The sequence below is a fragment of the Oncorhynchus keta genome, chromosome 9, assembly GCF_023373465.1.
Source record: "Oncorhynchus keta strain PuntledgeMale-10-30-2019 chromosome 9, Oket_V2, whole genome shotgun sequence".
Taxonomy (NCBI): Eukaryota; Metazoa; Chordata; class Actinopteri; order Salmoniformes; family Salmonidae; genus Oncorhynchus; species Oncorhynchus keta.
Window position 1 is genome coordinate 30,113,117 of NC_068429.1, and position 16,109 is coordinate 30,129,225.

Sequence of the window (16,109 nt, forward strand, 5' to 3'; positions counted from 1 at the left end):
GATAGGGCTGCGCTCAGAGTATCCTGCCTTGGCAAATCGCACTGTTTAGACACTGATGCCCTTTGCAACTACGTACCTATGTGAGATTGGATTCTCAGCCCTCACTAGCATGAAAAATAAATACAGGCACAGACTGTGTGTGGGAAATGATTTAAGACTGAGCCTCTCCAATACAACCCATTATGGGTTATGTGCATCCTTTCAAGCACACCCTTCTCATTTACCTGTGGTGAGTTATTCCATTTGTTTTATGAACAAATAAGGTTTAATATGTAAGATGGCTAAATAAAGAGCAAAATGATTGATTATTATTATATTATTATTTGTGTCCTGGTCCTATAAGACCTCTTTGTCACTTCCCACGAGCCGGGTTGTGACAAAAACACACTCATTCTTATGTTTAATAAATGTATTGTATAGTGTGCGTGTGGCAAAAAAACAAACATTAGAGAGTGTGCTGCCCCTGGTGCTAGAGGGGGTACGCACCTGGAGATTGAATGCTTGAAGGGGTACGGGACTATAAAAAGTTTGGGAACCACGGCTGTACATAAACATAGAAGACACCCTACTGTGACCCTGCTATAAAGTGCACCAGCTTCATTCTAGCTGGGCTCGGCCCATTACTCCTGGTCGATGTGCCAATAACGGCCCCTCAGATCAGCGCCAGGCTGAAATCAAATTAATAATGGCGCAAAAAAATTATGGAACTGATGACGCGGCACATAACTTAATGAGCGGCCAACCATAGAGGTCATATTGACTTGTTGGGTTATTAAATGCCAACCGGCTTCCAGTTGCATCACTATGCATCTTCCCTGGGATGAGTTTCTGTGCCAAAGCCATAGAGGGGATTGAGAGAAAGAGGGTGGGGAAAATGGGAGAGAGAAGAAAAAGGGAGGTGCAGGTTATTTAAATGAAAGTCATGGGGAGTTGAGAAAGAGTAGGAGAAGAGCGAGATGGCAAAGAGAGAATGAGAGTAAGATATTGAGCACCTCTTGTATCACAACATAACATAGTGTCTACATCAAACATTTTATACCGACCCCCTGTATAGGGCTAGAATCTACTGCAACACTGTTATAAAGATCAGAGAATGAACCAATCAGGAAACAAAAATCCTGCCGCTTCTGCCGCTGTGAAGAAGCTCATCTTCAGCTTCGGCTCTGGCTTTTGGGGACTAACCATCCCGTCTGAAGGGAAGAGCTCTTTTCTACAAAGCCAGTGAAATGTATGTGAGTACAGGAATACCTAAAAGCCACAAGCAGCGAAGAGGTTAAAGCATAAGCCCATTTCTATCCCTGCTGATATACACTATTCTCTGAGCAGATTATATTTTCCAGTGTGACTTACAATGTTGTTGTCTTACTCAGAGGCAGTAATCCATTTATTGAAAATCCATTTTGACTGAAGCCAGTGAGGTGAGGAGTCCATATCAAGGACACAGCGAGGGGCATTACCTTTAGTTGGCTCCCTACTGAGCCAACCCAGTCCACACAGGGATCCTGCCTGCCTTCTCCTAGAACATTTCTCATAGACTGATACAGGTTTGTAACGTGGTGGTTTCGCACTTTGTATGGGCTGTGAGAAATCTAGAGAAGCAGTGTCAATCAAGGAGTAACTTATTTTCTTCTGAACTTCTTTTACACAGCACTTTAATTCATTACATTTTCATTAAGACATTCATACAGAGAATAGACTCTCACCTCTCTTTGTCTCCCACGGGCTCTGCTGAGAGAAAATCCTGTCAATAACTAATTGTTGCACTAATGAGGACCTATAGATGCAACCTTGAATGTAACAATTACTCTCCAATACTGTAAGTGTGGTTAAGATGATTTTCATCACAGACTGATTACTCTCACCTAATAACTCAATACAATTCCATTCCCTGATCCCATCAGCCTCTCGCGTTTGTAAATTAAACATAATTCCATTAGCACTAGCAGACCTCTGAAAACAAGCTGCTAGCTAACCCAGCCTGGTCCTTCCTTCCTTCTTCCGTAAGGACCAGCAGAGGAATGGGGTCTCGTCATGAGAACATTACACGGCAGACTTGAAGCTGATCCTACGCTGCACATCAAACGCCTCCACTCACCAAAATGATTTCTCTGACGTTCCTTGCATCTGAAGAAGCTTTTTCGCTTCCATTTTTTAAAATCTCGTCTGCTCTCCTTCATCTTGTTAATAACTGACAAATGCTAATGAGAGCCAAACGGCAGGATAACCTGCTGCGTGGCTCAGAACAACATGGAAAATGAACAAACTTATTAAAAAAGCCAAAGGGGGCTGTCAACCACATCCGCAACTGGTTGTCTTTTACATTCATTTGGCCTGCTTCCTCAGAGTGGGAAGTGACTGCTTTACTGACTGTTTTCACTTCACATGAAAGCATTATGCATGCATACCACACATATACACACCCGATCACATGCAGACATGTGCATATACTCCAAATACACACAGTTTCTTTATTCTGCTCATTTCTGCAAGCAATCTAAGAGGACCTATGTTGTTGCTTTGGCGTTTCCTGCATTGCCAGAATGGCTGGCTGGCCTCTGGGTTATTTTGAGCTGCGACAGGCAAGCCAGCACAACACCAGAAACCACAGTAATTACAAGAGCTCCGTAGTCCTTTGGATGGTGATGGTGACTATTCCTTTGATCTGAGATTGGACAGGGAGAGGGGGACCCCTTTGGATAACATAAGACAGGGGAGCATATGGAGGTGATTTTGGGTTTTCAATATGGTTGCCTTGGAGTGGAGCAGCATTGTTCGTAAACCTCAGTTTCAAAAATCCTTGTGAGTGAATGGAGAAAAGGGAGATTGTGTGCAGCTCTGTTGCAGAGAAAAGTCATTCCCGTTCCATCACCCACACAATGTGATCCAATACTACTGTCTGCCATCCTTTCTGGAATTTGTAATTTCCTTGAACATCTCTTTTTTTGATGCATTCAAGATTGCAAGGACAGCTTTCTGTCCAGTGAAGTATTGTTTCTCTGATCATAGTCAATGTTGCTCGGAATATTATGAGGTAATCCAATTTGGTGTGTGTAAATTTATGTATGCTTATGTGGCTGTTCGGCGTGTGGTCACTTCACAAGAACAAACTTCTTGATTTTGTTATCTTATACTGCAAAGTGTGAGGGTCTGGATATGTCTGTCTTCATGTAGATTGACTGGGTCAGGATGAGGTCAGCACAGCTGCCAAGCAGGAATCCCAGAAGGCAGAGCTGGGATTCCTGCCAATGAGGTGTCAGGATCTGCAAACCCTCACGGATAGGGCCTTTGATGCTGTCCTAAACCCTTCAGCAAATCTGACAATCTCCTCAAGAACCTACAGTCGGCACCGTAATACACTTGAACAAGGAAGGGATGACAGGTTGGATATGGAGGGATTGGAGGGCTGTCTTAGATCTCACTTTCTTTCTGAGTGGGTATGGCTATACTATATCACACATCTGAGTGCCTCTCTCTCTTTCTTTCCCTCTTTCTCCGTACCGTAATATTCTCTCTTGTACTGTGGCCTCCTCCCCCTAGACATTGTTCCTGAAATAATCTCCTTGCCCCAAATCTGAGCCTCCACGTTACCGTGCAATGAATGTGAGGTCACAGGCGTCCACAGTGCCTCCTGAAAGTAGGACAGAGGTGCTAAAAGTGGACTGCATTGGAACCAGAGGATTGTGAGAAAGAAAAGGCAGACCAGACTATTATTATTAAAATGCCACACAATTTTGACCTAGTCACATAACTCAACACACTTTAGTCAAGACCAATGTTCCCTCAAATTCTGATTGACACAGCAAATTTCAGGTTTGCTGAGCGCAAACTTGTGAAAATTCCTTTGTAACTTCTGGCATGAGTTTACTGTGAACACGGAGGCTGTACCTGCTTAAGTTACAGTTTTAACAGTGGCCAAGTAGGCTATTGTGGCTATTTGATCATAATGTAGGCCTACCAGAGTGGCCTACCATCAAAAACGATGGAGAAAATGCATCCCATAACATTTCAACATGGAAATAGCTGTTCTATCATTCAGCCTACAGTAGTAGTCAAGGTGTGTTATTTAATGTAGGCCTACATTCCATGAGACTTCTGAAAAAGCATGCAGGGCTTGACATTAACCTGTTTATCCACTTGTCCTTCAGACTAGGAGGTGACTGAAAATGTTGTGTTGTTTGATGCAAGAAACCACTTTGCAAAATAAAATGTATTATTATTCCCATACCATTATAACAGAGAATCAGACAAATTATGCTACCCTCTGCCTATTGGCTACTTAGCTTATTCAAGCCTGTCTAAAAATACAACACTGCCCCTTTAAGATGAAAAAAAGCTCTTTACCCGACTCACTTTTCAAAGATGTCTACAAACGTAGATGTTTGTGCTCTTGTATGAAACAATCACTCCCCCATTGCTGACTACAAATGATTTATAACTGGGCTAATAACTCACTAACTAGTAAAGGATATGAATAAAATGTGCACACATGGCTACATGCAGCTCTCGCTTTTATCTCAAAACAAGTGCATCTACTCACGACCTCTCTTGCCCAGATGGCACTGTGAATGGCACAGATGTATATATGACAATGGCAGTAGTGTAAAGTACTTAAATAAAAATACTTTAAAGTACTACTTAAGTATGTTTTGGTGGTGTCTGTACTTTACTTTATTATTTATATATTTTTTAACTTTTACTTTTACTTCACTACATTCCTAAAGAAAATAATGTTTAGTCCATACATTTTCCCTGACCCGGAGCGGCAGGGTAGCCTAGTGGTTAGAGCGTTGGACGAGTAACCGAAAGGTTGCAAGTTAAAATCCCCGAGCTGACAAGGTACAAATTTGTCGTTCTGCCCCTGAACAGGCAGTTAACCCTCTGTTCCTAGGCCGTCATTGAAAATAAGAATTTGTTCTTAACTGATTTGCATAGTAAAATAAAGGTAAAATAAAAAAATAAAAAATCCCCACTGCCCCTGATCTGGCAGACTCACTAAACACAAATGTTTTGTTTGTAAATTATGTCTGATTGTTGGAGTGTGCCCCTGGCTATCCATAATTTAAAAAACAAGAAAATTGTGCCATCTGGTTTTCTTAATATAAGGATTTTTTTATTATTCAAACTTTTACTTTTGATACTTAGGTATATTTAAAACCAATTACTTGTATTGGGTGATTTTCACTTTTGCTTGAGTCATTTTCTATTAAGGTATCTTTACTTTTACTCAAGTTTGACAATTAGGTTATTTTTCCAACACTGGGCAATGGTCTATTTCCAAATACTGTAGGCCTACTGCAGCTCTGATTTGTTATGCCGCACCGGTCTGTAGAGTATGGGCTGAACGCATCGGAGTAGTATTCTATTGCATTGACACGGACAACTGTGTGTCAATGCAACAGAATCCTACTCTGATGCGTTCTGCATACAACAAAATCTCTTGCATTGTTTGTTTTGTTTCGGTGGCTAATTTTGCGTTGATTTGATCACAATTCCCACAGTAAAGGGAAACGTTAATAGTGTTAATGTCATGACTTCCGCCGAAGTTGTTCCCTCTCCTTGTTCGGGCGGTGTTCGGCGGTCGATGTCACCGACCTTCTAGCCATCGCTGATCCATTTTTCATTTTCCATTGGTTTTGTCTTGTCTTCCATCACACCTGGTTCCAATCCCATTAATTACATGTTGTGTATACAGTCAGAGAACTGGCAGTGTAGTGCCAGGACAACAACCTCTCCCTCAATGTGAGCAAGACAAAGGTGCTGTACGTGGACTACAGGAAAAGTTGGGCCAAACATGCCCCCATTAACATCAATGGGGCTGTAGCAGAGTGGGTTGAGAGTTTCAAGTTCCTTGGTGTCCACATCACCAACGAACTATCATGGTCCAAACATACCAAGACAGTTGTGAAGAGGGCACGACAAAAACGTTTCCCCCTCAGGAGCCTGAAAAGATTTGGCATGGGCACCCAGATCCTCAAAAGGTTCTACAGCTGCACCATCGAGAGCATCCTGACCGGTTGCATCACCACCTGGCATGACAACTGCGTTACAGAGGGTAGTGCGAACGGCCCAGTACATCACTGAGGCCAAGCTTCCTGCCATCCAGGACCTATATAATAGGCGGTGTCATAGGAAAGCCCATAAAATTGTCAGAGACTCCAGTCACCCAAGTTAATGACTGTTTTCTCTGATACAGCACGGCAAGCGGTACCGGAGAACCAAGTCTAAGACCAAAAGGCTCCTCAACAGCTTCTACCCCCAAGCCATTAGACAGCTGAACAATTCATAAAAATCGCCTCCGGACAATTTACATCAACACCCCCCCCCCCTTGTACACTGCTGCTACTCGCTGTTTGTTTGTTACCTATGCATAGTCACTTCACCCTCACCTACATGTACAGATTACATCAACTAGCCTGTACCCCCGCACACTGACTTGGTACCGGCGAACCCCTGTATATAGCCTCGTTATTGTTATTTTGTTTATTCTTATTATTACTTTTTTATTTTAGTCTACTTGGTAAATACTTTCTTCTCCTTGAACTGCACTGTTGGTTAAGGGCTTGTAAGTAAGCATTTCACGGTAAAGTCTACACTTGTTGTATTCGGTGGCAAATAGTTTGATTTGATGTTGGTCACGACTACAGCTGACGAGGACAATTAAATAAAAACTTCTCTCTCCTCTCCACAGGTGCAAATCTCTCCCCAAAGCATTAGTCCAGAGACAGTTCCTTCCCAGATGTAGAGACAATTTGGATTTCATGTGGGCTCCTTGTCTAAGTGATGAGACAGATTTTTTTGTTTGGTGTGCACTTTGTTGTGCCTCTGTTTGATTGCTCCTTTCAGAGCCACACTAACTCCTACCCATTTTCCTTTACCCGTCAATCAATCCCTATTTTCCATCCCTCTCTTGACGACGCATCTCTGGGTAATTGGAACAGCCAGGTGTTGGGGAAGGAATGCATCCTATCTATAGAGTTCCAGAGGAGAAGCACTATAGGTGGGACAGAGTGAGCAGAGAGAAAGTGACACGGCTGGACTGTGTGGTGCTCAAGGGGGGAGTGTCCTAATGAGGGTGGCTGTGCTGGTGTGCCTGGCGGGGCTGTGTGAGATATTTCTGGGAGTGGTATCCTCCTATCCTCTCCACTCCATTGAAGATGGGACCAGATGGTGCTGTCATATTAAAGAAATTTCAGTAACATGAGATTCTCCACTTTAGGACAGAGACAGGCTGGTGAGGTATGGTCGTTACCATCCTGCCTATCTCCAAACAGGATGAAAGAGTCAAACAGTATCACTTCATATCTTCACACATTTCACTCATTTCAGCCAGAACCATTTCACACTGTTTCTCATAAGAGCTGTGACTAAATTTAGGGTGTGATAACAACTCCAGTTTTGCAAAAGAGGTTGTTTTCTCTCTACTGCAATTCATTGTGAATACATGTCCTATACAATAGTGATTTGATGGCTGATTAGAAATGCAGTGCTTCCTCAACTGGCCTATATGACATCTAAAGAGAAGTCTGGAAGCTGTGAGAGTTGTCTCCTGGGGAGCTAGGGCTCTCAGTACCAGCAGACTGAAAACCATATTGGAAAAATGTTATGATGGGCAGAAAGCATATAGTGCTGTTTAGACCTTTTATGTGTCCATTTGAAGTATGTTGTGAAATTGCATATTGGACTGTGCATGTGACGTACAATTACAATAATCCCGACATCGAGACACTGTGTCTCTGGTGGGCTGTCTGAAGGGGGGCTCACCCCAAGCCCCTGGTGCATTGTAGTCTCAGACATGGTTCTGCTGAGCAGGGGAAAAGGCCTCTCAGTGAGCAACACACCCACCTGCCCCATGCAAACCTTACTTTAAACCCAGCCGGCCGCATGAAGGAGGCGAGATGGGGTGGCAATCCAGGGGACAGAAGTCTTTCAAACTGTCTGTCAGGGTATTGACCAACATCCTCCTGCAGTGGGAACTTCTACGTATTGTACGTTAAATCGTTTGTGTAATCACCTGATCACATCTCTGCTGTAAAGCATGTGTTGTGGATGGACTGGTTGTGCAGATTGATCCCCTCGCTAAGCCCTCTTCTTCCTTGCTGTGCCACACTGATAAGGTTCAGTCATTTGCCAACCTATTACCCACTGAGCTGGTCAACTTCTGCACTGACACATCCCAGCAATGGTGCCAGCAGGCCCTGGTCCACACAGTAACACCTGAGCAATTAGAGTTTCCACTGTGTTTAATGTGTCAGCTACACAGAGACATGGAGCAGCTTTGCTAAATGTGCGATCTTACAGCACCTACACCACTCACTGGGCTCCAAGAGGGTCATGTGGAGGTCAGCACAAGAAAAAAAACCTTTGTGTGACCCTTGTTTATGGGCTGAGAAAATATCATATGCTGCCCCTACAGTCTCCATATTAGAGAATTAACTTTGAAAACTAGGGAGGAACAGCTACATATTGTGTGTTGTGAGTTTACATGAGGTGGAGAGAGTGATAGAGACAGAGAGAGAGAGAGAGAAAGAGATTACTGTTCATTTTTATTGTTTATTTCACTTTTGTCTATTATCTATTTCACTTGCTTTGGCAATGTTAACACGTTTCCCATGCCAATAAAGCCCTTGAATTTAATTGAGAGAGAGAGAGAGGTGTTTGGGGTGGGGTGGGTAGGGTAGGGTAGGGTAGGAGCAGGACAGATGACTGTAATGCTGTACAAAAGTATTTTGGGGATGATAATAATCCTCTCAATAGAATGGGAAATCATTATAAAGCTTTTGGATAGTGCTTATTGAATACAAGCCTGAATGAGAAAATATAGATTTTACTCTGATAATACAGTCTAAATCAAATAGCTTTGGGCAACTTCTTTAATGGGTAAATGAGGGCCATTTAGAGAATTTCTCAACTAATTCAATGTTTTGATTATTCGTCTTAATGAGCTATAAACAGATTATTTTAGTGGTGATTTTTTGTCAACTACCTGAGAGGCATGAGCATCCTCGCCATCGTTTCACCATCACCCGTGGCTCCTCTGGCGAGCAGAAATATTGAACCACTCAGTAAAATGCAATTTCACACAGTAAGACATGTCTTCAGGGGTCACTTCTCCATGAGCCCCAAAAGCCTATGGTTCCATGATTACACACTTGGGCGATATTGTGTTTGAAATCTGCTAACATTTTGGTAGCAAATTCTTCTCTCACCTCTCCACCCTAAGGCGATGTGACAGTCATGATTCTGATTTGTGTCTTTAAATCTTCAAAGCATTCATACAAGGTTATGTGGCATGTGCATAAATGTGGCCACACAGCAGGGTCTCATAGACTAGACGTAACATATAAAAGTACATCCGGGACACTCAAATTAGTATGATATGCTATGCTTGGTATAGTTACATAAGACAGATAGATGTGTGGGCGTATAATGCGAACGTCTAGCAACCCAAAGGTTGCATGTTTGAATATCCTCAAGGAGGGTGCCGCTTTAGCATTTTAGCAACTTTTCAACAACTTACTACTTTTTAGGGACTTTGCAACTACTTAGCATTTTAGCTAACCCTTCCCCTAACCCAGGGTTTCCCAAACTCGGTGCACGATTTGGTTTTTGCCCTAGCACTATACAGCTGATTAAAATAATCAACTAATCATCAAGCTTTGATCATTTGAATCAGCTGTGTAGTGTTAGGGCAAAAACCAAAACATGCACCCCTTGGGGTCCCAAGGAATGAGTTTGGGAAAAGCTTCCCTAACCCTAACCTTAACCCTTTTAGCTAACCCTTCCCCTTTATCCTAATGCCTAACCTTAACCCTAACCCCTAACCTAGCTAACTTTAGCCAGCTAGCAAACTTTAGCTTTAGCCACCTAGCTAACGTTAGCCACAACAAATGGGAATTCGTAACATATCATATGTTTTGTAAATAGGAACATATTGTATGTTTTGCAAATTCGTACCATATCATACGAATTCTTATTCTTCACATACGATACGAAATGGATGATGAACATACACAAATGAAAAAACCCCATACAAAGGTACATATCATACTCGAAATTACATACAGAATGAAACGAAATGCTCTGAGACCAGGTTACATATAATTATGACACAGGAATTGTAGGATACATCACATTGTGCAAGTGAACACGGATAAATACAGGGATGGATGTATATGTAATTCCTGTATTTATCCTTACTTTAAGATGTATTACAAACTGTACAGTGCTATAGAGAACCATGCAGAGCTATTTTCTCTCAAACGAGCTTGGCATCTAGCCTATACATTGACCACTGACAGACATTAAGGGAGCAATCGCTCACATAGAATAGCCCATGAAATATGCCCAAATATTTATCATAAGCCTACCATTAAAATATTTACCCAAAGTGAGACTGGTTTCACAGAACATTTATTTTGTATATATTAGGCAAACGCACCGGAGAAACTACAGGACACACGATAGTCTACTCACTCCCAATTATGCATTATCTTCCCTACTTCTGTTTCTAAATGATTGAAGCCAATAACTAGGTTACAACTAAATGCGACGTTTCTCCATCACTGCCATGCCATGGACTATAAAGCAACCTATTTGATTTCTCAATGTTCACTGAATGCGCAGGAGTTAGCTTACAATTACAACACACCAGAGATGGCATCATGCTGATATGCTGATGATGAACTATGAGGTAGTTTATTTCAACAGCCCTACATGTAGGCCTATGTGGATAAAAGTTCAGCTATATTATTCCAAAAACTGCGTAGGCTACGTATTTAACCCATAAAAATGTGTGTCCACTGCAGTTGCCTAGGTTCAAAGATTCATTGTAAAAGTGTCGAAAGACTATAGGCTCTTACCACCCCCATGTCCATCTGCTCAGCCGTCAGAGAGGGTGCCGCTCGAGCCTGAGATAAAAACCAAAACATAGGCAGCAGGAGCATCTCTGGAGAAATAATCCAAACGCGCCGCACGGACTTCCACTTACGAAAAAATTGACACATCATGCCCTGCCACTCGCTGCTCATGCAGCGCTCAGACACGGGTCCCTGCCCCCGCACCACCAAATAAATCACCCAGGTCCGGATCCCTCGCATCCGTTTCCAAACCGGAATGGAAGAGAAGTCTACCTCACTGTTGCGCGTAAACACATGAAACACATATCACACAGAGCCGAAGATGCCAATAAAAACATTGAGGAATTTTGCAGTTAGTTTCCACCAAGATCCGCGTCCTGAAAAAACATTTCAGTCATAGGCTATTGCTGTTCCTCAGTGGACCACATTACGCCGACAATTATTTACAAATACATATAACTTATATTTCCCGGCATAGGAGTATGTAGGCTATTTATCTCAGAATGTGCAAGATACCCACGGGGCAAAGAAAATGAATCCGTTCAATTAATATTCCCTCTGCAACACTGCATCACCGACAAGCGGAGGTAGGCTTGCGCTCCCTGCGCGGAGCATTGGAAACTGAGACTGACGCACGGTGAGAGAGTGGAGAGGATTTTAGCCAGGGATGGGAGGAGAGAATAAAGGCGCCTAATTCAGTCCACATAGAATGGGCATAGTATTGAATCTATGACGCCCTTTTAATTTTGTGACCTCGGTTTCAGAGTGACAGGTGCAACAGTGTGCATCAGAAAGACATGCACAGTTTGGAGATGGCATCTCTGAATAGATTTGTTCGAATGAAAACAATGTTAGTCCACAGGTTAAAATGTAGGCCTATATCATTAGCCAAAATAAAATTATAGAGATGAAATCCATAGTTAAATGGCCATGCCTAACACAGAGATTTTATATAGGCATACCCATAGTCTATAGTACCTGGTGATGTTGCAAAGTTACCTAGGCCTATGCATGAAGCAAGCCTACAGTAGCTGATGTGGAAACAAGGATGTGTAGAGGGTTAGGTAGGCTTTAAGCTTAGCATGGGCGGTGCTAGTTTAAGTGTATGGGGAGAACGTTCTCTGGGGGACTGTTGTCTAGTTCCCTGTAAGTTACCAGGATGTCAGTCACTGAGCACCATGTTAGGACCTTTTTAGGACGTTCTCAGGACTTTCATTTTACTACTCTTCAGGACGTGGTTTGATGGACCTTGGGAAATGTTCTTTGGGGGACCTTTGCCTAGTTCCCTGTACGTAGAATGTATGCACACATGGACTGTAAGTCGCTTTGGATAAAAGCGTCAGCTAAATGGCATATATTATTATTATTATTATTATTATATTAAGTTACCAGGATATCACTGAGGACCATGTCAATAGCTTTTTGGAAAACCTTTACATGTTCTCAGGACTTTCATTTGACTAGTCTTCAGGACATCACGTGATGGTCCCAAGGGAACGTTCTCTGTTGGATCTTTGTCTAGTTCCCTGCAAGTTAAAAGGGCATAATTGAGGACCATGTTAGGACATTTGTAAGATGTTCTCCAGACATTTGTTTTCAGGGTGAAATGATTGACAAATGGGGCCTTGCAGTATCTAGAAAATTATGATACGCAATAAGGGCCCACCGGCCTGCAATTATTTCTAGAGCCAAATAACTGATGTAATTTACTATTTTTGTCTGGCAAACACACACACACACACACACACACACACACACACACACACACACACACACACACACACACACACACACACACACACACACACACACACACACACACACACACACACACACACACACACACACACACACCAGAAGTTTTCAATCTATTTGAATACTACATATACTTCCCTCTAAAGCAGATTTCTGCCTCACTAATGATCCCCATTTATCCATCATTCTCTGCCCCACCTGACCTAACTGTAGCCTATAGGAATCCATAGGCTGAATCTATGATAATGTTTAAGGAATAGTTAAGTATCCATTCCTCCTGAACCTATGGATCTGCATTTCAAACACGGTTCCTGTATAAAACCATAAATAGATATATCATAATTTGTTAACTAGTTGGGGTGTTTAGCAAACCAGGGATACATGTTACGGCTTTCTGTAGTTGTTAGAGACCAGGAGCCCCCAGAATGTACAAGTGAGTGTTCAGGGAGCCAACTGACACCCAATTAAATATACATATATCGCCAGCAGCAAACTCCTTGGACTGAAAATAATGCGTATGCCTCTGAAATACAGAAGCGGTTATATTTTCTCCCCCTCATTACTCTGGCATTTCAAAAGACATCATAGAAAACCACAAACCAATTTGGAAAAAAGTAGAGATCATCACAATTACACAAAAACAGAGGGGTTCACAATGGAAAACAGACAATCACATCATCCACATTCTTCTTTAGCAGATGAGTTACACTTTGTTGTTGTGGATATAAATTATTTCATCTTTGTGTTGTGGCGTTCAGTCATAAGTAAGGAGAGAGACTGTAACAAGTTGAATTAATATCCAGTGATAGCCCTATGATACAAGGCTTTGTATGTAAATGGGTGTCTGTATCCTCAAAAAGTTATACAGCTGCGCTATTGACAGCATCTTGACTGGCTGCATCACCACTTGGTATGGCAACTGCTTGGCATCCAACCGCAAGGCAATACAGAGAGTAATGTGTACAGCCCAGTATATCACTGGGGCCGAGCTTCCTGCCATCCAGGACCTCTATACCAGGCGGTGTCACAGGAAGGCCCTAAAGATCATTGAAGACTCTAGCCACAGACTGTTCTCTCTTTTGAGTCATCACATACACTGCTGCTACTGTTTATTATCGATCCTGTTGTCTAGTCACTTTACCCCTACCTATATGTACATATCTACCTCAATTATCTTGTATCCCTGAACATCGACTCAGTACTGGTACCCTGTGTATACACAATGAGTAACAATAACTTGGCTATACAGCGCATTCGGAAAGTGTTCATTCAGACCCCTTGACGTTTTCCACATTTGATTAATTTTAGAATATGGCTGTAACAAAATGTGGAAAAGGTCACCGTGTCACTCCCTGACCTTAGAGATCCTTTTATTTCTCTATTTGGTTAGGTCAGGGTGTGACTAGGGCGGGCAATCTATGTTTTCTATTTCTTTGTTGGCCTGGTATGGTTCCCAATCAGTGGCAGCTGTCTATCATTGTCTCTGATTGGGGATCATATTTAGACAGCCTTTTCCCACCTGTTGTTTGTGGGATCTTGTTTTTGTGTAGCTGCCTGTGAGCAGTCCAGTATATCACGTTTCGTTTGCTTCTATATTGTTTTTGGTGAGTTTAATATTGATTAAACACGTGGAACTCTAAGTACGCTGCGCCTTGGTCCATTCATTCAGACGATCGTTAGACACGGAGTCTGAATACTTTCCAAATGCACTGTATAGGCAAGTTATCGTTACTCATTGTGTATTTACTCCTCCTGCCATAACTCTTTCTCTATTTTCTCTCTCCATGTTTCGGAAGGGCCCGTAAATAAGCATGTCGCTGTTTGTCTACACCTGTTGTTTACGAAACTTGCGACAAATAACATTTGATTCGATTTTATGTGTGCTTAAACTATAGTCTGTTGAAACGTTTCAGAAATGTTTCAGAAACATATGCACAAATACAGCCTTTCAATGAAAAACAGAAAACATGAGAGGTTAAGCGATCTGTATGATGTTGTTAAAATTCCTACCACTGTTTGAACCTTGACTTCATTATCAACACAATTTCATGGAACGTTCATACAAGCGAAAAGAGGCCTAAAGCTATCCAGAGATGCATAGCCAACACACACAAACACCTTCCCCTCTCCCATTGTCTATTCACATTAGGTACAACAGTCTCTGACTGTCATTCATCTAATGCCTTGAGGACCAAGACAGTTATCAAAAAATAAGTCATGTTTTCTTTGTTCCCGACAAAAGCAGTATGAAGTTATCAGAGCCAAGGGGTAATATCCCTGCATTACAATCTCAAGTCGCAGACCTAGTAGTAACATTATGTTAATGTTTTTAAATTGTTGTTTCTAATTGGATATTTAGTTGTACAATAGTAAAGCTAGAATATTAAGTTAAAGCCCCTGTGACAGTTTATATAAACAATCAAAAATAATGAATGACAATTACAACCAACGACTTGACACTGGCTTCCATGTCATATGATGTCACTCAGGGCGTCAATTCACCCCCAAAATCTGAGGGGGCACAAAGTTAGTGAGGACTGCTAGAGGGGTGGTCCAGAGGGGGGCTAGGCCCCCCGTCCATAGGTTGGAAAATTTGCATTTTTCAAACACTTGAAACAGCTTTTTGCTGCAATCTAAAGCCATAATCACTATGCTCAATTCTATGTAAAAAAATATGTATATTTTTCTGCATATCTAAGCCTCACTCTTGAGCTGTCTGTATCCTCCTGACTGGTGGTTCTTTTTTTCTAGAAATGAAATATGCTTCTCTGCATCTCTGCTAAAATCTGGGCAAAAGATTGAAAGGAATGTGAGTTAATACATTTAGTTATTGCTTGGTTTTCTAAAGCCTACCAACCTTGCCAGCCGCATGCCAGCTAAGATCGTTAGACAAGCTAGCTACTCTAATTTGACTGATAGCCTGAAATGGCTTCTTGGTAGCTATTTCGGAGCTTGGGAGATTGGGAATCTGGGCTAGCTAAAACCAACATCATAAAAGTGGCTAGTAGTATTACAGATTTACAAAATATATATTATTATAATTTTTTTTTTTTTTAAACATGACAAATCTGAGGGGGCATGTGCCCCTGTGGGCATGACACCTCTGTCACTCATCATAACATTAACATGACCTAAAACATGACCTAAAGCAATGTAATGTCTTAGGTGTTGGATGTTTCAGAGATGTTATACCAGTCTATTGATAACAATCTAAAGGTTTTTGGAGCAGGGTTTGATACGGTATCGCTATTTATTCTTATTTTTAAACTTTAGAACACATTCAAGAACCTCCAGAAGCTAACCAGCTAATTGGCTACAAGCTACTTAATCATTGTTAGCCACTGCTAGCGGCTTTTACCTTCTGCACAGATACCAGCCCTGTTCTTAGCCTGGATAATACTTGCCTACCGTCTACCAGTATCGGACTGTCTCTCCACAACAACGCTGGATTCCTGTCCGTAATCCCTGGATCACTACTTCTGATCTTCACAGCTAGCT

At 41.9% G+C, this 16,109-nt stretch overlaps 1 protein-coding gene across 1 annotated transcript in view; it reads right to left on the minus strand.

The window, feature by feature from the left end:
- LOC118387482 (matrix metalloproteinase-17) overlaps positions 1 to 11,458 on the minus strand; it is a 104,383-nt gene extending 92,925 nt beyond the window's left edge. The window contains exon 1 of the mRNA XM_035775885.1: positions 10,860 to 11,458. Within this exon, the coding sequence (XP_035631778.1) occupies positions 10,860 to 11,096 (237 nt within the window). The 5' untranslated portion in view covers positions 11,097 to 11,458. The remainder of the gene's footprint in view (positions 1 to 10,859) is intronic.
- Positions 11,459 to 16,109: the final 4,651 nt, after the last annotated feature.